Source organism: Lolium rigidum, chromosome 5, assembly GCF_022539505.1.
Source record: "Lolium rigidum isolate FL_2022 chromosome 5, APGP_CSIRO_Lrig_0.1, whole genome shotgun sequence".
Taxonomy (NCBI): Eukaryota; Viridiplantae; Streptophyta; class Magnoliopsida; order Poales; family Poaceae; genus Lolium; species Lolium rigidum.
This window is the reverse complement of record NC_061512.1, coordinates 122,818,419-122,844,812: the sequence shown is the minus strand read 5'-3', so window position 1 is coordinate 122,844,812 and position 26,394 is coordinate 122,818,419. Positions and strand designations below refer to the sequence as shown.

Below are 26,394 nucleotides of genomic sequence, written 5' to 3'. Positions count from 1 at the left end.
GAGTAGGAACTAATCTTGGGGATGCTTGATACGTCTCCAACGTATCTATAATTTCTTATGTTCCATGCTAGTTTTATGACAACTAGCGAGATGGCCCTCGCAAATGCGAGGGCATAGTCTTAAGTGCATACAATATGTCCGGGAATAAATTAATTGTCCTATGAATATTAAAATACTAATTTCTAAATGGTACTCCCTCCGTTCCTTTCTATAGTGCATATAGATTTTTGGCATTTGTTTCACAATATAAGGCTGTAGCTTGGCTATTTTTTCAATTACCCATCCACCGGTCAACTCTCACACGACATGCATGAAAAAAAATTCATATAAAATAGGAAACAATTAATTGAGATTCCTAATGCATGGCTCCAAGGATTGCTTAGATTTAGGAAGCAATGTTTTTCTTTCCTTAATTAAACCTGGCTGCACATATATGGAGAGTCAATCAGACAGATTTGTGGGATTTGTTAATGTAAGTTAGGAAGTTATCAATTTCCCTAATTTTAGTCTGATCTCAAATCGTTCAATCAGGGGGTCATGTGTAAAAAATACTCTTGCGCTAATTTCCGTGCCAAAAATCTATAGACACTATAGAAAGGAACGGAGGGAGGAGGGAGTATTATTCTACAGCCACCGGAAACTATCATCATGGTTCACATAGTTTCTTGCACATAACCCGAGTATGCAAGGCCTTGGCTGACGGACGTGGCAAGGAGATTACAGTTCAATGATCTTTCTGAGGCATATAGGTGATTAAGAAACGCTTGTCCATGAGCCTTATTGGTCTTCTACAACAATGGCAGTTGAACATACCCCATGTATGCCTTGATCCAGTTAATCGCTAGGCAACTTTTTTTGTTCACTCTAATGCCCTTGTGTGGAAGAATAGGATTACATCGAAAGATGAGAAAGGGAAGTTAACAATAACAAAATTTCGCGCCTATTTAGTTGAGTAAGTTTGATCTGTTGATGTACACAAGTAGCGACACTCATGCGGAAAACGTGATGTTCTAAAGTTTCCCACCTAGCATCGAACTACTTAACCGTGCCCATTCTCTACTTCTTATGATAATTCCATTATCCAAACATGTTACGCCAAGAACAGGTCGGGTTAGTCGCCCGTGGTTGATCGTGTGATCATGCACATCACCATGCCCCGGTTGGCATCCGCTAGATCAGAGTGATTTGGGCCTCTTGGTTTAAAATAAAAAAAACTCTCTTTCGAGATTCCCGAAATCTCGCCAGAAACCGGTTATTCCGGTTAGCATCGAGAGAAATTTATAGTGGACGGAATACATTGGTAGTTATATAATGTGCTCAATTTTAAAGATTTCAATTTTCTTTGGATAAATTTATAAATTCATTTGATAAATCTTGGTTGGTATTTTGGCCGGTATTTTCGGCATGTCCGAAAACCACTAATACGGTTGTCCATCTGTATTTTGTTTTCATCCGAGAAAAAAATCTTGTGTAATACTGTTACCAAAAAAAAAAATGGCTGGCCGAATACAACACGTAGGTTCGTTGCTAGGCGTCTTTGGCATGCACGATATGTACCTTTTTTTTTGTTAATCCACGCGATGACGATCATCACATATGCATACAAGACTACATGTTATACCAGCTAATATCCTAGACGTGTCTATTATAATTTAGAATCTAGAACTGTAGGGATAGATCATATATTTTCTCGTTGAATCACATATTTATATTCAAGATATTACAATCTTAAATCAGAGATATAACAGTAAATAGTTTCATAATTTTCTAGCCTATGCTGACGTGTGCATGCAATATTCTTTTTTCCTATCTTTACTATCTCATATGTGTTTGTTGTACTTGAATATATTTGATCGACCCACCTAATTTGGATCCAATTTCTGTCCGTGATTTCGTTTTTAGGAAACTCCTTTTATGTGCATGAATTCTTTTCGTGGAATTCTACGCATGATGTATGGACGTGACATGTGTTGGAGCAAATTTTTGTGAAGGAACAAATGAATTAATTTATCTTAATTTCTTATTTGCACATACGGAGAAATCCCTATTTATCATGGGGTCTATATCTAGATGTTTGCATGTACGTAGGCAGTTTTAGTAGATTTTACAGATGCAATTAAAGTCCTATAGAAATACGCTGCCAATTCCTTTTGAGTAGATTTTTACAGATACAATTAGAGTCCTATAGAAATACGCTGCCAATTTCTTTTTTCTAGCTCCGGTAGTCGTTTTCTATTTGGTAAGTATGGAATATCATGTTTGTTAGACCTGATTGCCTAGCTACGTGAAATAGATCATGTCAAATCAGACTGTGTCTTTACGTAATTTTTAATCTTTCATTAAATCTTAGCCACATATTTTAGATCTAACAATTATAATAATCTTAATGATGTGGCTTAACGTGGTGGCTCTATTAGACATCTTTATTTTGTTTTTAGTATATAATAGATAGATACCTACATGTTTTGCTCACACTTTATAATGTTTTTATGCATTTTCCGGGACTAACCTATTAACAAGATGCCGAAGTGTCAGTTCCTGTATTTTTGTTGTTTTTGGTTCCAGAAAAGCTGTTCGGGCAATATTCTCGGAATTCGACGAAACAAAAGCCAAACCTCCTATTTTACCGAGACGGACCCAGAACACCGAAGGAGAGACGGAGAGGGGCCAATGGGGCCCCACACCACCTGGCGGCGCGCCCAGCTATGGGGTGGGCCCCCCGGGCACCCCCTCGCGCCGCCCTTTCGCCTATATATTCCTCGCGACGCGAAAACCCTACATCAATCCAGTCATATTCCATGAAGAGTTCCGTAGCCGCCGTCATCGCGAAGACAAGTTTCGGGGGACAGAATCTCTGTTCCGGCACGCCGCCGGGACGGGGAATTGCCCCCGGAGTCATCTCCATCGACACCACCGCCATCTTCATCGTCGTTGCTGTCTCCCATGATGAGGAGGGAGTAGTTCTCCCCCGAGGCCGAGGGCTCTACCGGTAGCTATGTGGTTCATCTCTCTCTCCCATGGTGTGATCTTTATGAATACGTAGATGTTACTCTTGTCTATTATGCACTCTAGAGGTTACTTTAAATATGAACTCCGGATGTTGTGAAGCTTGTTTACTCCGGCTTGAGGGAGCTCTTGTAGCCCTACACAATGAATGGTGTTTGTTATCCAACAAGAGAGTGTTTGAGAGTAGCACTTATTTGTTCATCTATGTGATCGTAGGCTTTGCAATCTAGATGTCATATGCTATTCAAGTGTTTTATTATGTGAACTTTGGAGTTACTGTGACCTCGGTGTAATGGTGACACAGTGTGTGCGCCGTGTGTAACTCCCTTATGAATTGTGGTGTGTTAGTACCTCCTATGAATGCTCACGGTGACAGTGTGGGGTGTTTATTAGTACTTGGAAATACGCCTTTGAGGTGTGCTTTTGCACACTTGCCCAATGAATTTGAGTTCTTTATCCAATAGGAGAGTAGTATGATGAAGTGCTTATATTTATATTCAATTATGATTGCAATGTTGAGAGTGGCCACTAGTGAAAGTAGGATCCCTAGGCCTTGTTTCCAAATACTGCAAACATCGCTTATTTACTGTTTTACTGCATCTTTACTTCCTGCAATATTTACTTCAAATCGCAATTACCGTTTACCACCATCTATATCACCTGCGTTTTAATATCTCTTCGTCGAACTAGTGCACCTATACATCTGACAAGTGTATTAGGTGTGTTGGGGACACAAGAGACTTCTTGTATCTTAATTGCAGGGTTGCTTGAGAGGGATATCTCTGACCTCTACCTCCCTGAGTTCGATAAACCTTGGGTGATTCACTTAAGGGAAACTTGCTGCTGTTCTACAAACCTCTGCTCTTGGAGGCCCAACACTGTCTACAGGAATAGAAGCGTGCGTAGACATCAATCATCGTGGTGCACACTTGTCGTGGCAATTCGCCATCTGACACAAAGTCCATAAGGTGCTATATTTTCAACTAATTACTATTCGCAAAATTTATTTGGTTAAATATTTTTTCGGCTTGTGTTGTTACTTGATCGCAGAATTTTTGCGTTGTAATATCACTTAGATCGAATACTTTGTTGCGTTGACCCTGAGGTTCGCTATTGCGCACTCACCACGCTCGTAGATTCATCTATCGCGGATCTGCCACATCAACTGCGTCCGACGCATCGACTACTTCCGGCCAGGCGCCGCGCGACTACATCAACTACTCCCGGCCAGGCGCCGCGCGACTACATCGACTGCGTCCGCCACTTGACCTGCTTCCACGTCGGCTTCGCCGCAACCGATAAAAAAAGCTAAGTGTTTCTCTTCCAAGAGTCAATTATTATTTACTTTCGCCACACCCGAATACTCGGGGATGCGCCATTATATCGTTACCGCAAATACACTCGATTACTCGGTAGATATATCTTCCCCGACTCAGTGGATTTATTTTCTCCGGCTTAGTGGATTTATCTTCTTTGGCTCTGGATATATCTTCCCTGGCTCAGTGGATTTATTTTGTTTGGCTCAGTGGATTTATCTTCTTCGGCTTACTGGATTTGTTTTTTTCAGCTTCTCATTGGTTTCCTCTAATATTATACTACCTGACGCATTTAAAGGTCGTTGGATTTATCATCTATGATTATTACTGGATTTATTTTCTTCGGATCAATGGATTCATCCTCTATGATATCAGCGGATTCATCTTCAATATATACTTCACGTTTAATGGTGTAATCTTCAATGTGGATTCATCTCAAATTCTTCATCTTGGGTTCGTCTTCAATGTTTTATCTCTCATGGCGTAATCTTCAATGACTTAATATTCAAATGGATTTAGCTTCAATGGGGTTGACAATTTCATCGAATTCTCTAGCGAAAGTAAAAAAAGAACAGAAGATGTCGCAACCTTCGTCGTGATCTAGGCGTGTGTGGTCATGATTTTCTAGGCAAAACAAAACAACATGTGCTATTCATCAATTTAATTGTCTCATTTTGTAAATTTAAATATGCAATTGAATTTTCTCCACTTGGTATTATTTTTTTACACAAGATCACGTATCAATGGAGCCAACACTCGGGGGCTCGACGACGACTTTGTCCTTAGACACAATTGCAATAGGACGTCTAAGTAATGATTATAAGGGCCTCAGCAACACTCGGGGGCTCAGCGGTTTCTTCATCAACGACTTGGTGGCCTTAACAGCGCTACTCGACATTTTCTAGTTCGACACTACTACTACGTTGTGCTCGACGATTTCATCGATACTCGGGGGCTGCGCCGAACAATTTTCTTCAAAGAAAGGAGGTGACAAATTAGATATGGAAAAAATCTTTGATTCTACTGACTCGTCATTTATTCCAATCACATATTTGCTGAAAAATTTACTTCAAGGAAGTCGACGAAAAAATTCTTCAAAGAAAGAAGATGATAAAATAGAGATGGAAAAATCTTCGAGTCCGCAGACTTGTCATTTAATTATTCCCATCGACAGCACCGGCGGTGTACCCGATGATAATATAGAAGAACCCAATACATTCCGCTATCACACCACACCCGAGAAAAATATAGAAGAACCCGAAAAATGGATCGTTCCATCAGCCGAACAAAGACACTCGGCAATATATTCTCAGAGCGCGTCTGTCGCGGTAAAAACTCTGAATGTCGTGACTTGTAAAAGGGTCACGAAGGTAAGACCCCAGGATTCGTCCTGTGTGGCGTGGCATCGCACATGAATGCGCTCTCCCACTTTATCCACATCAACAGATTCCAGCGTACGCGTTGGGTATCCGGTAACTTAGCTGAAATTCAGTTTTTGATAAGTCCTAAAGCGGCACGTCTGAATTACGGCAGTATCCCAAATTTGAGTCCAAGGACTCGGTTTTGAAGTAGGTTTATCCGGATTTGCCACAAGAGAAATTAACTGATTCCTGATCCGTTAGAAGCACTAGCAACATTTACCAATATTTCTGTGCAATATAGATGTCGAATAAAAATAGCAATGGCCTGAAGTCAAAAAAATCTAGAAGAAAAGTCAAGGTTCAGAGATTCAACCAGATTATCTGATCCAATATTTCCATGGTAAATAAATCAAGGTTTGTAGACTCAACTGGACTCTGCGACTCGAGTGGAGCCTACTTCCATTGGGAGCACATAGATTTCATCAAGTCCTCCAATAGGACTCGACAATTATATCAAGTCCTCCAGCAGGAGCCGATAAAAGAGGGGCTACGCCCAGGAATATAGTCAAGTTCTTCATCGAGTAGTACAACTTGAGTCTATGCCCAGGTGCAAACACCTGCCCATAGACTCGGGGGCTACTTCCATCGGGATCGCTGGTCGCGTACCCTAGAAAAATAACTTCAAAAATCGTCGACAACGTCTACCCTACACATGATCTACGATATTGACCGGATGTATTTCTTGATCAATGGCCTCGCCTTGTATTTTTTCGATTTCAGAGATGATTATGATTGGAGTCTCTACGCAAGTCTTCGACTTCCCTAGACACTCGGGGGCTACTATCATGGGCATACCTTTCGGGTACCCATTATTACCATATCTGGCTTGGCCCAATATGGAGAAGGCCCAAGAAGGCAACCCAAAGGAGTAGTCGACTATGACCCTTCTAAAACCCTAGGTTGGTTGCATATATAAAGCTAGCCAGGATACCCATATAGGGGAGGGCAAGATAGACGAGATAGACAACATAGTTTCGCCTACGGCGGCCCCCCGTAAACATACCTATGATTATATACTAGATTGCTAGCAGCACGTAGGGATCCTCCACCGAGGGGACCCGAAGGTGGGTATATCATGTGCCCAATCTCGCTCCCGAAATCTCCATCGTCGCTCTTTGAAACTCAAGTCTACAATTCGTAGGCATTGGCGAGGTGATCCCTCATCAGTCGGTGCTGCTACCGGCGCGACAGCGGTGCGGCTGTCCGGGCGCGAATTGCTGCTGGCTCGTGCGTGAAGAACGGGGGAGGAGGAGAAATTTCTTCGTTGTATCGTTTTTCCTATTTTTCCCACTTGGGAAGGTTGACCAAATCTGACGGTTCGATTGACTCGCATCGGGTGGCTAGCGACCCGGGGGATCGGGCGATTTGATCCCTCGGGGGACCCTCAGCGCGATCCATATAAAATACATCTTCACATTAAAATGTCGGTATCTAGATGAAGCTCATCAACCCATTTAGATCGAGGTAGTATAAGGGATTAGATATTCTCCGCCTGATGGTGTTTGTGTAGGATATGAAAAAGGAAAATCAAGAATTCTAAAAAAAAGACAAATTATTTTGACCAAAGTTTCGAAAAGTCTCTCCCTTGGCTCGCGAGCTTCCTCTATACAACCTTCATCCCAAAACTTAAGGCTTATATTATTTTTAGAAAGTTAAACTATATCAAATTTGACTGAGCTTTTACCAAAAATCATTAACATGCAAATTACAAAATAAATATCATTAAATTGATAATGAATTTTTTTATAGTATCTACGAAATATTATTTTTGTTGATAGATTATTCTGAAAATTCGGTTAAATTTTACTTGGTTTTACTTTTTTTTATTTAAAAAAAGCTTTAAGCTTTGGGATGGAGGTAGTATTATTTTTATAAATGTATTTACAAGTTTTAGAAAAAATGAAAAAATCCTGAAGTTGTCAATGATATATCCTACAAACATTAAAAATCGTAATGTGACTTTTTTATTATTATGGTCTACACAAAATAAAAATAAAATAATTTTTTGACATTTGAAAATGTGCATTATTCACTATACCCCATATCCATACTTTCTTCATTTTATGTAGTTTAAAATACAAACTATTTAAAATTGATATTTTGCACGTTGTAGGAGACATCGATGTCTACAACAAGATTTTTTTTAAAAAAAAAACTCAGAGACATGATTTTTCGATTTTGTAAATAACGGAATCACCGGAGAGCCTGTGAGGCAGAAATCTCCACTCTTGAGGTTTGAACTTTATTCGTTGTGATCAAGTTTATCACTAACTGTGCAATTTCTTGGTCTGCTACGCAACGCTGCTGCTCACGAGGGTAGATACGCTTCAACAAATTAGATTTACACACTCTTTGGTCAGCATATACTCCTACTATGCTGTAGTGGTAAAAACTGTAGTACAGTATCATTCGCTAATTTGCACAGTTTTTCGGACTAGGAATTTAAATTAGTACAATTAATAATCTGCATCTTCAGGAAACTATGATTTACCGAAGTTTATAATTTACAAATCAGCTAAATGAATCCGTTTACAAGAATAGTACTATCATCCGATGGTAAGTTCAGCCTGTTGGCGTGGCCGCCTTGGTGGTTGCCCTTGCCGCATGGCGGCCTCCGGCTGCACCACCACGGCCTCGCCGACGTTGAACTCCGACGAAGCCATCGACCCCGCGGCCGGCGCCGCCGCCGCCCTCCCGTAGGACTGCACCACCAGCACCGATGCCGTGGTCTGGAAGTCCCTGGACGCCAGCAGGTCCCCAATGGGTCCCAGCTCCGGGCACTCGCTCCAGTCCGCCATCCCCGCCGTCAGCCCTGATCCCCCCGGAGTCTTTCCCACCACGAACAGGTCCTTCCCGGCCTCCTCCACGTTCCGTATCTCCGCCACCATCTCGTTCGCGTTGAACACCCCGCGCTCACAGTACTCCACGCCCCCGCCGCCGGCGGCGTTGGCCCGGTCCAGGAACTCCCGGAAGCACCCGTCGTCGGCCTTGCGCTCCTTGAGCGCGTCGAACTCGCTCGCCGTGTAGCTGCCGGCCCTGCCCTTCTGCACGAAGCGGAGCACGGTGAGGTCCACGGCCGGGTTGCGCGCCATGCGGGTGGCCAGCGCCACCACCTCCCGGTCGTCGCGCCCGCCGAAGAAGAGCGCCGCAACGCGGTACACGCCGCCGGATCCACCTGCTGGCATGCCGAGGCCGCGGTCGACGAGGATGCCCACGGTGCACGGCGAGCAGGACTGCACGCTGACGTTCAGCTCCTGGATCGCCGGGTGGGACACCTCCATGCCGCCGTCCACCGTCCGGTGCTTGTGGAACGGGAGCACGATGAGCGCCGAGTGCTGGTCCTCGGCGGCGGCGGTCACGTCCTCGTGCATGGACTCGTACCGCGACACGGCGGCCATGGTGCGCACCGACACGCCGCCCACGACATGGTTCTCCTCGTAGGCCTTGAAAGCGTGCGCGATGTGCTTGAACTGCATCTCCACGTGGCTCCGGCCGTGGGCCGAGATCTCCGAGGAGGAGGACGCTGGGGCAGAGGCGTTGATGAGGAGGAGCGCCGAGGAGCGGCCGGCGAACTCGATGAGGTGCAGGGCGTGGACGGCAACGGGCGAGCGACTGGAGGACGACATGATGTCGATGAGCGTGATGGAAGCGGGAGCGTCGCGGGGCACGTGCACGCAGGCCAGCACCCGGAGCTCGGCGTCCGGCTGCGCCCACGCCACGGTGCGGCGCTTGTAGAAGACGAGCCGGCGCGCGGGCTTGACAACCATGGCCAGAAGCGGGCTCACCAGCGCCGTGATCAACGCCGACATGAACACCAGCACCGTGAACGACTGGTCGCTCATGATCTGCATGCATTGACGAATCAATCATCGATCATTTTTACTAATCGCAGAAATTGTTAACTCGTTGGTGAAATAGGAGTAGAATCAATCCGCATAGTAGTAGTACCTTTTTGTTCCTTGCAATGTTGAGGATGACGAGCTCAATGACCCCCTTGGTGTTGAGCAGGAGCCCGATGGACGTGCCGTCGTGCAGCGGCATGCCGAACCCCGCAGCCACGCCCACGGCGGCTGCCACCTTCAGCACCGCCGCAGCAATTGCGGCGATCATCAGCAACACCGCAGCGTTCATGCTGGTGACCTTGGCGGTGTCCGTGCGGAGGCCGGACATGGCGAAGAATAGGGGGAGCAGATTCCCCACCACGAAGTCCTCCACCTTCTCCACCAGCTCCACGCCGACGGGCCCGTTGGGCACGGCGAGCCCGAAGACGAAGGCGCCGAAGATGGCGTGCGTACCCCCGGCGTCCGCCACGAGCGCCGCCACCATGACGCCGACAAGCACCGCGCACTCGCGCATCTCGCCGACCGCCTCCCCCTCGGAGGCCCGCTTCGCCAGCCGCACGAGGGCCGGACGAACGACGAGGAAGCCCGCGGCGAAGATGAATACGCCCGACGCGAGCGTCCACACGGACGGAAGCACGCCACCGCTGCGCGCGTCCGAGAGAGCGGTGGCGACGGTGAGCCCTGACCACGCGAGCGTGTCGTTGATGAGGGAGGCGGAGAGGGTGAGCTGTCCGACGTCGGTGCCGGCGAGCTTGAGCTCGGCTATGTTGCGGGCGAGCACGGAGAACGCGGTGGAGGAGAAGGAGGCGCCGAGAAAGATGGGGAAGGAGAGGGCGTTGAGGACGCTGTCCTTCTGCTTGCGGGTGTCGTCGGTGCTTAGGGCCATGTAGCCGACCGTGACGCCGATGAGGAAGGGTGGGAGCGCGGACGCGCCGGCGAACCAGAAGCTGCGGTGGCCGGCGCGGGTGATAGTGGGGAGCTCGATCTCGACGCCGATGGTGAAGGTGTAGTAGATGAGGCCTAGGAGCGCCATGGAGTCGAGGACGAAGATGCTGCGCGTGGGGAAGACGATGTCGGTGAAGTGCGGGAGCCGGCCCAGCACGGAAGGCCCCAGCACGAAGCCGCCCTGCAATGCATGAATAAAACAGTTCGTGTCATCGTCACCGTCGTCGGCATGCATGTGGTGATCATGGAGACCGACGTACGAGTATCTCTGAGATGTAGCGGGGGAGGCCGAGCGGGGAGATGAGGAAGGTGGCGGCGCGGGTGGTGAAGGTGATGAGGAGCATCTGGAAGAGGATGAGCGGGAGGGAGAAGTCGAGAGGGTTGTCGCCGGTCCAGATGCCGCTCATGGTGATCTTGCTCGGGTAGAAGCAGAAGAGGTGCGTCCTGTTCGGCGACATCATGTGGTCCCATAGGTCCGACAGAGGGTCGCTCACCGCCGCCGACGACGTCATTTTCCCGTCGTTGGCCGGCCGTTCTACTCCGACTCCGGCGATGGTCCGATTGTGACGGCTTGGATGGTGACGCACTGATCGACTGGCTGCATGGCGAGGAAGGCGATGGTGTGGTGACTGGTGAGGAGTGATTATTGGAATACACAGTAATATTGAATCTGCATGCGCATGCAAATTTTGCTTATTCTCAAGTATCCTGAATGATTGAGGCTTGTGTTTTGGGGCGACTGCCGTGAGAAGCGGGCTGCATGATTGCAAAGTAGTGGTCAATAACCAACTAGATCGATGGAGCACATGGATATTGTGCGAGGCTCAAAATTCTGACAAAGAAGAATGTTTTACTCCCCCATTCAAATAATTAACTTAATTTTATGTAGATACAGTGTATTTAGACCTAAAATATTTTTTGATAACTTTATTACTTTAGTTAAAGCATTACACCTATCCTCTGCATAGCCAGATACACACATCAGTTCTAATCCACAAGTTACAACCAAAAATAAAAGAGGCATTGAACTAGTGTTCAAAGACGAAACATAAAAGGACTAAGACACGGGAGGGCTAATCCGAGATCACGCTGCCATCTATGTTGGGAAAAAATATCTCCTGCAATATCCTCCAATCGTTTTCATACATTCATAAAGATGTCTCGATGCTCCACACGTTGTAGAGGCGACATCAAACAAAGCGTAGTTGTGCACAGTAAATAACCTGCATAAAGAGAAACATTTTTGTTATTAGAAATCTTATCATTTCTACATAGCCAAACCAACCCTAATAAGTAGCTTAAACCTAGAATCCACACCATTAAACCAATTGCCGAATATATTAGCAATATTGTGCGATGGGTATAAGGCAAAACTTATATAGATGGCTGAGCATATAGATCTAGCAAATTTTCGCTGGAAAAAAGGTGTTTTATAGTCTCGTTCTGATGACAAAAGACACACGTTTTGCTTCCTACCAATTGTGATTAGCAAGATTATCTTTGGTAAAATTACCTCTCGACGCAAATACCACACAAAAAAACTTAAATTTTCAGTGGAATCTTCATCTTCCCAGTTTTCATATTGTTATCAACTAAAACATCATGTTGGATTAAAGCATTATACAAAGAAGCCACCGAAAAAAACCTTCTCAGTAAGATTTCAGCGAAATACATTAGATTCTTGCGTCAAGTGGACTGAATCCAGATACTGCAACAATGCATACTACGACGCTTCTGAACGACACATTCGTTGAAGAGAGCTCTCCAACACCTTAGCGTGTGTATCACCTTTGTGTCACATGATGTTGTATAATGCCGGATATTATTCACGGAGAGTGGTATTGCCAAGCCACTTATCCTTCTAAAATCTAATCTCCGACCAATCCCTAATACCAAAAGTCCCATATGGGAAGAAGAACTTCTTCATTGCCATAATACTAGCCCAAAAATTCGAGTCTCCAGGTTTCCAATGCAATTGAGACAATGGGTTTGAGCCAACATACTTTCTTCTAAGGAGGGTTTGCCATGTCCCATTCTCAGTAAGTAGTTTGAACAACCACCAAGTAGGGCACTGCTTTTGATCTCAAGGTCTTAAATTTCAAGACCTCCCCGATCTTTAGGGTGGTAGACCAATCTTTTCAAAACTCCTTTTGGCAGTTGGAAAAAGATATCATATACAATACCATTTTTCTTAATACTAAATTAATAAGAACCAAGCTTCTACCCAGGGATGGTAATTTTCCTTTTTGACTACTTTAATCTAATTTGTAATCGTCCCTTCACCATTTTCCATTTGGCATTTGTAAGTCTCCGATAATGAATCAAAATACTCAAATACCTAATAGGAATCTGGCCTTGCCCGCAACCAAATAGTTCAACATACAAGTGGCCATCTGCTTGAGCCACGTTGAAACAAAACAACTCACTCTTATGGAAATTTATCTTCAGACCCGATAATTTCTCAAAAGTTGAGAGAATTAACTTCAAGTTTTTTGCTTTTTGATCTCATGTTCCGTAAAAAGAATTGTGTCATTGAGGTCTACGGGTGCTTCTATTCTTGTAGACAGTGTTGGGCCTCCAAGAGCAGAGGTTTGTAGAACAGCAGCAAGTTTCCCTTAAGTGGATCACCCAAGGTTTATCGAACTCAGGGAGGAAGAGGTCAAAGATATCCCTCTCATGCAACCCCGCAACCACAAAGCAAGAAGTCTCTTGTGTCCCCAACACACCTAATAGGTGCACTAGTTCGGCGAAGAGATAGTGAAATACAAGCGGTATGAATGAATATGAGCGAGTAGTAACGGCGCCGTAAAAGTGCTTGCTGGCGCGTGCGGTTGATGGTAGTAATATTGCGAGAAGTAAACAAGCAAGAAAACAAGTAAACAAGCGGCGATAGCAGTATTTAGGAACAAGGCCTAGGGATCATACTTTCACTAGTGGACACTCTCAACATTGATCACATAACAGAATAAATAAATAGATGCTAGACTCTACACCCTCTTGTTGGATGATGAACACCACTAACTGTGTAGGATTACACGAACCCTCAATGCCTGGAGTTAACAAGCTCCACAATATTCAATGTTCATATTTAAGTAACCTTAGAGTGCATAACAGATCAACATAACCAAACCAAGTACTAACATAGCATGCACACTCGTCACCTTCACACTACGAAAGGAGGAATAGATCACATCAATACTATCATAGCAATAGTTAACTTCATAATCTACAAGAGATCACAATCATAGCCTACGCCAAGTACTACACGATGCACACACTGTCACCATTACACCGTGCAGGAGGAATAAACTACTTTAATAACATCACTAGAGTAGCACGCAGATAAATTGTGATACAAAACACATTGCAATCATAAAGAGATATAAATAAGCACTTCACTATGCCATTCATAACAGTTGAATAAGTATTCTGTGAAATATAGCCTAAGAGACCCACACGGTGCACACACTCGTCACCTTTACACACGTGGGACAAGGAGTCTCCTGGAGATCACATAAGTAAAATCCACTTGACTAGCATAATGACATCTAGATTACAAGCATCATCATATGAATCTCAATCATGTAAGGCAGCTCATGAGATTATTGTATTGAAGCATATAGGAGAGAGATTAACCACATAGCTACCAGGTACAGCCCCGAGCCTCGATGGAGAACTACTCCTCCTCATGGGAGACAAGCAGCGTTGATGAAGATGGCGGTGGTGTCGATGGAGAAGCCTTCCGGGGCACTTCCCCGTCCCGGCGGCGTGCCGGAACGAGACTCTCGTCCCCGGATCTTGGCTTCGCGATGGCGGCGGCTCTGGAAGGTTTTCTCTGGTTTCGTCGAACGTGGTAGGGTTTTCGCGATGGAGACTTTAAGTAGGCGGAAGGGCAAGGTCGGTGGAGTCCTGGTGGGGCCACACACTAGGCTTGGGCCGCGCCGCCCTACTGTGTCCCCACCTCGTGGCCCCACTTCGTTTCCCCTTCGGACTTCTGGAAGCTTCGTGGAAAAATAGGACCCTGGGCGTTGATTTCGTCCAATTCCGAGAATATTTCCTTACTAGGATTTCGAAACCAAAAACAGCAGAAAACGAGAACCGGCACTTCGGCATCTCGTCAATAGGTTAGTTCCGGAAAACGCATAAATATGACATAAAGTATGCATAAAACATGTAGATATCATCAATAATGTGGCATGGAACATAAGAAATTATCGATACGTCGGAGACGTATCAGCATCCCCAAGCTTAGTTCTCGCTCGTCCCGAGCAGGTAAACGATAACAAAGATAATTTCGGAGTGACATGCCATCATAACCTTGATCATACTATTGTAAGCATATGTAATGAATGCAGCGATCAAAACAATGGTAATGACATGAGTAAACAAATGAATCATAAAGCAAAGACTTTTCATGAATAGTACTTCAAGACAAGCATCAATAAGTCTTGCATAAGAGTTAACTCATAAAGCAATAAATCAAAGTAAAGGTATTGAAGCAACACAAAGGAAGATTAAGTTTCAGCGGTTGCTTTCAACTTCAACATATTTATCTCATGGATAATTGTCAATGCAAAGTAATATAACAAGTGCAATATGCAAGTATGTAGGAATCAATGCACAGTTCACACAAGTGTTTGCTTCTTGAGGTGGAGAGAGATAGGTGAACTGACTCAACATAGAAGGTAAAAGAATGGCCCTTCGCAGAGGGAAGCATTGATTGCTATATTTGTGCTAGAGCTTTGGTTTTGAAAACATAAAGAGAGCATAAAAGTAAAATTTCGAGAGGTGTTTGTTGTTGTCAACGAATGGTAGTGGGCACTCTAACCCCCTTGCCGTACAAACCTTCAAAGAGCGGCTCCCATGAAGGACGTTATCTCTACCAGCAAGGTAGATCATCCCTCTTCTCTTTTGTTTACACATGTATTTTAGTTTTATTTGTGGATGACACTCCTCCCAACCTTTTGCTTACACAAGCCATGGCTAACCGAATCCTCGGGTGCCTTCCAACATTCACATACCATGAAGGAGTGTCTATTTGCAAAATTAAGTTGCTTACTGATGAATCGGAGCAAAACATGTGAAGAGAATTATTAATGAAGGTTGATTAATTGGGGGCTGGGAACCCCGCGCCAGCTCTTTTTGCAAAATTATTGGATAAGCGGATGAGCCACTAGTCCATTGGTGAAAGTCTGTCCGAAGTAAATGACAAGATCGAAAGATAAACACCACATACTTCCTCATGAGCTATAAAACATTGACACAAATAAGAGGTGATAAATTTTGAATTATTTAAAGGTAGCACTCAAGCAATTTACTTTGGAATGGCGGAGAAATACCATGTAGTAGGTAGGTATGGTGGACACAAATGGCATAGTGGTTGGCTCAAGGATTTTGGATGCATGAGAAGTATTCCCTCTCGATACAAGGTTTAGGCTAGCAAGGTTATTTGAAACAAACACAAGGATGAACCGGTGCAGCAAAACTCACATAAAAGACATATTGTAAACATTATAAGACTCTACACCGTCTTCCTTGTTGTTCAAAACTCAATACTAGAAATTATCTAGACTTTAGAGAGACCAAATATGCAAACCAAATTTTAGCAAGCTCTATGTATTTCTTCATTAATGAGTGCAAAGTATATGATGCAAGAGCTTAAACATGAGCACAACAATTGCCAAGTATCAAATTATTCAAGACATTTTAGAATTACTACATGTAGCATTTCCCGATTCCAACCATATAACAATGAATGAATCAGTTTCAACCTTCGCCATGAACATTAAAAGCTAAGAACACATGTGTTCATATGCAACAGCGGAGCGTGTCTCTCTCCCACACAAGCATGTATTTATTCAGAGAATGAAAATAACAAAATGAAAATAAAAGCACACAGACGCTCCAAGTAAAGTACATAAGATGTGACCGAATAAAAATATAGTTTCAAGGGAGGAACCTGATAAATTTGTCGATGAAGAAGGGGATGCCTTGGGCATCCCCAAGCTTAGATGCTTGAGTCTTCTTGAAATATGCAGGGATGAACCACCGGGGCATCCCCAAGCTTAGAGCTTTCACTCTCCTTGATCGTAGTATATCATCCTCCTCTCTTGACCCTTAAAAACTTCCTCCACACCAAACTCGAAACAAACTCATTAGAGGGTTAGTGCATAATCAAAAATTCACATGTTCAGAGGTGACACAATCATTCTTAACACTTCTGTACATTGCACAAAGCTACTGGACGTTAATGGAACAAGGAAATCCATCCAACACAAGCAAAAGAGGCAATGCGAAATAAAAGGCAGAATCTGTCAAAACAGTAACAGTCCGTAAAGACGAATTTTAAAATGGCACCAGACTTGCTTAGATGAAAATGCCCAAATTGAATGAAAGTTGCGTACATATCTGAGGATCAAGCACGTAAATTGGCAGATTTTTCTGAGTTACCTACAGAGAGGCAGGTCGAAATTCGTGACAAGCAAGAAATCTGTTTCTCGCGCAGTAATCCAAATCTAGTATTCACTTTACTATCAAAGACTTTACTTGGCACAACAATGCAATAAAATAAAGATAAGGAGAGGTTGCTACAGTAGTAAACAACTTCCAAGACTCAAATATAAAACAAAGTACTGTAGTAAAATAAAGACATGGGTTATCTCCCAAGAAGTGCTTTCTTTATAGCCATTAAGATGGGCTCAGCAGTTTTAATGATGCACTCGCAAGAAATAAGAGTTGAAGCAAAAGAGAGCATCAAAAAGCAAATTCAAAACAAATTTAAGCCTAACATGCTTCCTATGAAAAGGAATCTTGTACACAAATGAATTCATGAAGAACAAAGTGACAAGCATAGGAAGATAGAACAAGTGTAGCTTCAAAAATTTCAGCACATAGAGAGGTGTTTTAGTAACATGAAAAATTCTACAACCATATTTTCCTCTCTCATAATAACTTTCAGTAGCAACATGAGCAAACTCAACAATATAACTATCACATAAAGCATTCTTATCATGAGTCTCATGCATAAAATTATTACTCTCCACATAGGCATAATCAATTTTATTAGTTGTAGTGGGAGCAAATTCAACAAAGTAGCTATCATTATTATTCTCATCATCAAATATAGGAGGCATATTGTAATCATAATAAAATTTATCCTCCATAACAAAGCGGTACTAAAAGACCAATATCATTATAATCATCATAAATAGGAGGCAAAGTATCATCAAAGTAAATTTTCTCCTCAATGCTTGGGGGACTAAAAATATCATGCTCATCAAAGCCAGCTTCCCCAAGCTTAGAATTTTCCATATCATTAGCAACAATGGTGTTCAAAGCGTTCATACTAATATGTTCCATAGGTTTTTTAATTTTCGCATCAAACCATCCATGTCTTAAATCAGGAAATAGAATAAGAAGCTCATTGTTGTCCATTATGCCTAACTAGTGTAAACAAGAAACAAAAAGATGCAATTGCAGGATCTAAAGGAAATAGCTTCGAGCACACACACAACGGCAACAGAAAAGTACTTTACCTGGGACCGGAGTATGAGAGCCTTTTACCTTTCCTCCCCGGCAACGCGCGCCGTAAAATAGCTTGATGTCTACTGGGTGCTTCTATTCTTGTAGACAGTGTTGGGCCTCCAAGAGCAAAGGTTTGTAGAACAACGAGCAAGTTTCCCTTAAGTGGATCACCCAAGGTTTATCGAACTCGAGGAGGAAGAGGTCAAAGATATCCCTCTCATGCAACCCCGCAACCACAAAGCAAGAAGTCTCTTGTGTCCCCAACACACCTAATAGGTGCACTAGTTCGACGAAGAGATAGTGAAATACAAGTGGTATGAATGAATATGAGCAAGTAGTAATGGCGCCGTAAAAGTGCTTGTCGGCGTGCGGCTTGATGGTAGTAATATTGCAGGAAGTAAACAAGCAAGAAAACAAGTAAACAAGCAGACGATAGCGATATTTAGGAACAAGGCCTAGGGATCATACTTTCACTAGTGGACACTCTCAACATTGATCACATAACAGAATAAATAAATAGATGCTAGACTCTACACCCTCTTGTTGGATGATGAACACCACTAACTCGTGGAGGATTACACGAACCCTCAATGCCGGAGTTAACAAGCTCCACAATATTCAATGTTCATATTTAAGTAACCTTAGAGTGCATAACAGATCAACATAACCAAACCAAGTACTAACATAGCATGCACACTCGTCACCTTCACACTACGAAAGGAGGAATAGATCACATCAATACTATCATAGCAATAGTTAACTTCATAATCTACAAGAGATCACAATCATAGCCTACACCAAGTACTACACGATGCACACACTGTCACCATTACACCGTGCAGGAGGAATAAACTACTTTAATAACATCACTAGAGTAGCACGCAGATAAATTGTGATACAAAACACATTGCAATCATAAAGAGATATAAATAAGCACTTCACTATGCCATTCATAACAAGTGAATAAGTATTCTCGTGAAATATAGCCTAAGAGACCCACACGGTGCACACACTCGTCACCTTTACACACGTGGGACAAGGAGTCTCCTGGAGATCACATAAGTAAAATCCACTTGACTAGCATAATGACATCTAGATTACAAGCATCATCATATGAATCTCAATCATGTAAGGCAGCTAATGAGATTATTGTATTGAAGCACATAGGAGAGAGATTAACCACATAGCTACCGGTACGGCCCCGAGCCTCGATGGAGAACTACTCCCTCCTCATGGGAGACAGCAGCGTTGATGAAGATGGCGGTGGTGTCGATGGAGAAGCCTTCCGGGGCACTTCCCCGTCCCGGCGGCGTGCCGGAACAGAGACTCCTGTCTCCCGCGATCTTGGCTTCGCGATGGCGGCGGCTCGGGAAGGTTTTCTCCGGTTTCGTCGAACGTGGTAGGGTTTTCGCGACGGAGACTTTAAGTAGGCGGAAGGGCAAGGTCGGTGGAGTCTCGGTGGGGCCACACACTAGGCCGGCGCGGCCGGGGCTTGGGCCGCGCCGCCCTACCGTGTCCCCACCTCATGGCCCCACTTCGTTTTCCCTTCGGACTTCCGGAAGCTTCGTGGAAAAATAGGACCCCGGGCGTTGATTTCGTCCAATTCCGAGAATATTTCCTTACTAGGATTTCGAAACCAAAAACAGCAGAAAACGAGAACCGGCACTTCGGCATCTCGTCAATAGGTTAGTTCCGGAAAACGCATAAATATGACATAAAGTATGCATAAAACATGTAGATATCATCAATAATGTGGCATGGAACATAAGAAATTATCGATACGTCGGAGACGTATCAGTCATCGACGTATTGAAGGATGGATAATCAACCATCTACCAGATGGGGAATCACACCTTCAATTTTTCCATCAAACTCCGTGCGTTCAATCATGATAGCAAGCATACCCGCAACTATATCAAATAACATTGGTGATAATGGATCGCCTTGCCTAAGCTCCTTCTTGGTCTGAAAATATTTGCCAATGTCATCATTGACTTTAATGGAAACACTTCTTTTCGAGATAAAGCTATGGATTTACGCACTCCACTCATCAGAAAAATCTTTCATTATGAGGGTCTGCTAAAGGAAAGAGCAGATCACTTGACCTTATCATAGGCCTTTGATACGTGTAAAACACACGTCCGTTGGGAACCCCAAGTGGAAGGTATGATGCGTATAGAAGCAAGTTTCCCTCAGTAAGAAACCAAGGTTTATCGAACCAGTAGGAGCCAAGAAGCACGTTGAAGGTTGATGGCGGCGAAATGTCGTGCGGTGCAACACCAGGGATTCCGGCGCCAACGTGGAACCTGCACAACACAATCAAAGTACTTTGCCCCAACGTAACAGTGAGGTTTTCAATCTCACCGGCTTGCTGTAAACAAATGATTAATTGTATAGTGTGGATGATGATGTTTGTTTGCGAAGAACAAGTAAAGAACAATTGCGATAGATTGTATTTCGGATGTAAAGAATGGACTCGGGGTCCACAGTTCACTAGTGGTGTCTCTCCCATAAGATAAATAGCATGTTGGATGAACGAATTACAGCTTGGGCAATTGACAAATAAAGAAGGCATAACAATGCACATACATATATCATGATGAGTACTATGAGATTTAATCGAGGCATTACGACAAAGTACATAGACCGCTATCCAAACATGCATCTATGCCTAAATAGTCCACTTTCGAGTTATCATCCGAACCCCTTCCGGTATTAAGTTGTAAACAACGAGACAATTGCATTAAGTATGGTACGTAATGTAATCAACACAAATATCCTTAGACAAAGCATCGATGTTTTATCCCTAGTAGCAACAAGACATCCACAACCTTAGAACTTTCCGTCACCGTCCCGCATTCAATGGAGGCATGAACCCACTATCGAGCATTAATACTCCCTCTTGGAGTTACAAGTATCAACTTGGCCAAAGCCTCTACTAGCAACGGAGAGCATGCAAGAACATAAACAACATATATGATAGATTGATAATCAACTTGACATAGTATTCTATATTCATCGGATCCCAACAAACACAACATGTAGCATTACAAATAGATGATCTTGATCATGATAGGCAGCTCACAAGATCTAACATGATAGCACAATGAGGAGAAGACAACCATCTAGCTACTGCTATGGACCCATAGTCCAGGGGTGAACTACTCACACATCAATCCGGAGGCGATCATGGCGATGAAGAGACCTCCGGGAGATGATTCCCCTCTCCGGCAGGGTGCCGGAGGCGATCTCCCGAATCCCCCGAGATGGGATTGGCGGCGGCGGCGTCTCCGGAAGGTTTTCCGTATCGTGGCTCTCGCATACAGAGGGTTTCGCGACGAAGGCTTTAAGTAGGCGGAAGGGCGGAGTCGGAGGAGTCACGGGGGCCCCACACGCTAGGGCCGCGCGGGCCCCCTCTAGGCCGCGCCGCCCTAGTGTGGCGGCGCCCCGTGGCCCCACTTCGTTTCTCCCTCGGTCTTCTGGAAGCTTCGTGGAAAAATATGCCCCTGGGCGTTGATTTCGTCCAATTCCGAGAATATTTCCTTTGTAGGATTTCTGAAACCAAAAACAGCAGAAAATAGCAACTGGCTCTTCGACATCTCGTCAATAGGTTAGTGCCGGAAAATGCATAATAATGACATATAATGTGTATAAAACATGTGAGTATCATCATAAAAGTAGCATGGAACATAAGAAATTATAGATACGTTTGAGACGTATCAAGCATCCCCAAGCTTAGTTCCTACTCACCCTCGAGTAGGTAAACGATAACAAGGATAATTTCTGAAGTGACATGCTATCATAATCTCGATCAATACTATTGTAAAGCATATGAGATGAATGCAGCGATTCGAAGCAATGATGAAGATAATGAGTAAACAAATGAATCATATTGCAAAGTCTTTTCATGAATAATACTTTCAAGACAAGCATCAATAAGACTTGCATAACAGTTAACTCATAAGCAATAAATTCTTAGTAGAGGCATTGAAGCAACACAAAGGAAGATATAAGTTTCAGCGGTTGCTTTCAACTTCAACATGTATATCTCATGGATAATTGTCAACACAAAGTAATATAACAAGTGCAATAGGTAAACATGTAAGAATCAATGCACACAGTTGACACAAGTGTTTGCTTCTGAGATAGAAAGAATAGGCAAACTGACTCAACAATAAAGTAGAAGAATGGCCCTTCGCAGAGGGAAGCATGCATGGATTACTATTTTTGTGCTAGAGCTTTTCATTTTGAAAACATAGAAACAATTTTGTCAACGGTAGTAATAAATCATATGTGTTATGTATAAGATATCCTATAAGTTGCAAGCCTCATGCATAGTATACTAATAGTGCCCGCACCTTGTCCTAATTAGCTTGGATTAACACGGATTATCATTGCATAACATATGTTTCAACCAAGTGTCACAAAGGGGTACCTCTATGCCGCATGTACAGAGGTCTAAGGAGAAAGCTCGCATTGGATTTCTCGCTTTTGATTATTCTCAACTTAGACATCCATACCGGGACAACATAGACAACAGATAATGGACTCCTCTTTTAATGCATAAGCATTTAACAACAGATAAAATTCTCATAAGAGATTGAGGATTTGTGTCCAAACTGAAACTTCCACCATGGTTCATGGCTTTAGTTAGCGGCCCAATGTTCTTCTCTAACAATATGCATACTCAAACCATTTGATCATGAAAATCACCCTTACTTCAGACAAGACGAATATGCATAGCAACTCACATGATATTCAACAAAGGTAAAAGTTGATGGCGTCCCCGTAAACATGGTTACCGCTCAACAAGCAACTTATTAAGAAATAAGACACATAAGTACATATTCTTCACCACAATAGTTTTTAAGGCTATTTTCCCATGAGCTATGTATTGTAAAGGCAAAGAATAGAAGTTTAAAGGTAGCACTCAAGTAATGTACTTTGGAATGGCAGAGAAATACCATGTGGTAGGTAGGTATGGTGGACACAAATGGCATAGTTTTGGCTCAAGGATTTGGATGCACGAGAAGAATCTCTCTCAATACAAGGCTAGGCTAGCAAGGTTGTTTGAAGCAAACTCAAGTATAAATGGTGCAGCAAGACTCACATATGAACATATTGTAAGTATTATAAGACTTTACATCGTCTCCTTGTTGTTCAAACACCTTAACCAGAAAATATCTAGACTTAGAGAGACCAATCATGCAAACCAAATTTTAACAAGCTCTATGTAGTTCTTCATTAATAGGTACTAAGTACATGATGCAAGAGCTTAAACATGATCTATATGACCACAACAATTTCCAAGTATCAAATTATTCAAGACATTATACCAATTACCACATGCAGCATTTTCCGTTTCCAACCATATATCAATGAACGAAGTAGTTCAACCTTCGCAATGAACATTAAGAATAAAGCTAAGAACACATGTGTTCATATGCAACAACGGAGCGTGTCTCTCTCCCACACAAAGAATGCTAGGATCCGATTTTATTCAAACAAAAACAAAAACAAACGAGACGCTCCAAGCAAAGCACATAAGATGTGACTCGAATAAAAATATAGTTTCACTAGAGGTGACCCGATAAGTTGTCGATGAAGAAGGGGATGCCTTGGGCATCCCCAAGCTTAGATGCTTGAGTCTTCTTGAAATATGCAGGGATGAACCACGGGGCATCCCCAAGCTTAGACTTTTCACTCTTCTTGATCATATTGTATCATCCTCCTCTCTTGACCCTTGAAAACTTCCTCCACACCAAACTCGAAACAAACTCATTAGAGGGTTAGTGCATAATTCATATATTCAGAGGTGACATAATCATTCTTAACACTTCTGGACATTGCACAAAGCTACCGAAAGTTAATGGAACAAAGAAATCCATCAAACATAGCAAAACAAAGCGATGCGAAATAAAAGGCAGAATCCGTCAAGACGAACGGTCCGTAAAGACGAATTTTCCAGGCGCACTTAACTTGCTCGGATGAAAATACTCAAATTGAATGAAAGTTGCGTACATATCCGAGGTTCACGCACGTAAATTGGCAGATTTTTCCGAGTTACCTACGAGAGAACCCTGCCCAAATTCGTGACAGCAAGAAATCTGTTTCTGCGCAGTAATCCAAATCTAGTATTGACTTTACTATCAAAGACTTTACTTGGCACAACAATGCAATAAAATAAAGATAAGGAGAGGTTGCTACAGTAGTAACAACTTCCAAGACTCAAATATAAAACAAAAGTACTATAGTAAAATCATGGGTTGTCTCCCATAAGCGCTTTCTTTAACGCCTTTCAGCCTAGGCGCGTAAAAGTGTGAATCAAGTATTATCAAGAGATGAAGCATCGACATTATTACCTCGGGCTTTACGCCTACCCTTCTTACTCTTTTTCTTACTCTTTGGTTTAGGGAATACATGGCCGCCTCCCGGTGTAGAGGTGAATTTTAGGGTGCCTTTTCCCACATCTATGATTGCTCCCAATAGTTTCAACATGGATCTTCCAAGTGTGATATGTCCTGTTCCTACACATTCAATAACAAGATAATCAGTGGATACCGTTCTTCCAAGAATGGTTGTGAACACACCCTTGGCTATTCCCTCAGGAATTATAACAGAGTTATCAGTGAGAGTTATTCCTTCTCCTCCTTCAGTAAGTTCCCAAAGTGTCAAAGATTCATAAATACTCTTAGGCATAAGGCAAAATTCAGACGTAATATCACAACGGGCATAAAAAAATTCACCACCAATAGTAACTTTAATAGTAGGGTCCCACATTGAAGGTTCAGAGTTTACTAAAACATGATCAAGGCGCTCGCGAATCTGACTATACCTTTCTTTCAAGCAAGATGTATTTGTCTCAAGAGTGTTTAATCTATTATAAATGCCAATAAGAGCTGAATCAAAGTTATTAGCTGAACTATGTAATGCAACCAATTTTTTTATGGCATTAAAAGCTTGATCACCATTGCAATGAAGGAAATCTCCTCCCACTACAAAGATCTAAGGCATATCTATAGTGAATCATAAGCCCAAAATAAAAATTACTAAGGAGCAGACTTAGAGTCATTTGAGGTTCAGCTTTACGATAAGAATCAAAAATTCTAGACCAAGCATCTTTAAAACTCTCCTCATCCCCTTGTTTAAAAGTAAAGATTATATTTCAGATGTAAAGAATGGACTGGGGTCCACAGTTCACTAGTGGTGTCTCTCCCATAAGATAAATAACATGTTGGGTGAACGAATTACAGTTGGGCAATTGACAAATAAAGAAGGCATAACAATGCACATACATATATCATGATGAGTACTATGAGATTTAATAAGGGCATTACGACAAAGTACATAGACCGCTATCCAAAGCATGCATCTATGCCTAAATAGTCCACTTTCAGGTTATCATCCGAACCCCTTCCGGTATTAAGTTGTAAACAACAGTACAATTGCATTAAGTATGGTGCGTAATGTAATCAACACAAATATCCTTAGACAAAGCATCGATGTTTTATCCCTAGTAGCAACAAGCACATCCACAACCTTAGAACTTTCCATCACTCGTCCTGCATTCAATGGAGGCATGAACCCACTATCGAGCATTAATACTCCCTCTTGGAGTTACAAGTATCAACTTGGCCAGAGCCTCTACTAGCAACGGAGAGCATGCAAGAACATAAACAACATATATGATAGATTGATAATCAACTTGACATATTATTCTATATTCATCGGATCCCAACAAACACAACATGTAGCATTACAAATAGATGATTTTGATCATGATAGGCAGCTCACAAGATCTAACATGATAGCACAATGAGGAGAAGACAACCATCTAGCTACTGCTATGGACCCATAGTCCAGGGGTGAACTACTCACACATCAATCCGGAGGCGATCATGGCGATGAAGAGACCTCCGGGAGATGATTCCCCTCTCCGGCAGGGTGCCGGAGGCGATCTCCTGAATCCCCCGAGATGGGATTGGCGGCGGCGGCGTCTCTGGAAGGTTTTCCGTATCGTGGCTCTCGGTACAGAGGGTTTCGCGATGAAGGCTTTAAGTAGGCGGAAGGGCGGAGTCGGAGGAGTCACGGGGGCCCCACACGCTAGGGCCGCGCGGTCCCTCTCTAGGCCGTGCCGCCCTAGTGTGGCGGCGCCCCGTGGCCCCACTTCGTTTCTCCCTCGGTCTTCTGGAAGCTTCGTGGAAAAATAAGCCCCTGGGCGTTGATTTCGTCCAATTCCGAGAATATTTCCTTTGTAGGATTTCTGAAACCAAAAACAGCAGAAAACAAGAATCGGCTCTTCGGCATCTCGTCAATAGGTTAGTGCCGGAAAATGCATAA

At 43.3% G+C, this 26,394-nt stretch overlaps 1 protein-coding gene across 1 annotated transcript; it reads right to left on the bottom strand.

Moving 5' to 3' along the window:
* Window positions 1–8,289: 8,289 nt before the first annotated feature.
* Window positions 8,290–11,042, bottom strand: LOC124656340 (cation/H(+) antiporter 15-like). Its single transcript, XM_047195102.1, has 3 exons — window positions 10,791–11,042; window positions 9,692–10,711; window positions 8,290–9,588 (listed from the first exon to the last, which is right to left on the bottom strand). Exons 1-3 carry the CDS (start codon window positions 11,040–11,042, stop codon window positions 8,290–8,292), a joined length of 2,571 nt encoding a protein of 856 aa, XP_047051058.1.
* Window positions 11,043–26,394: the final 15,352 nt, after the last annotated feature.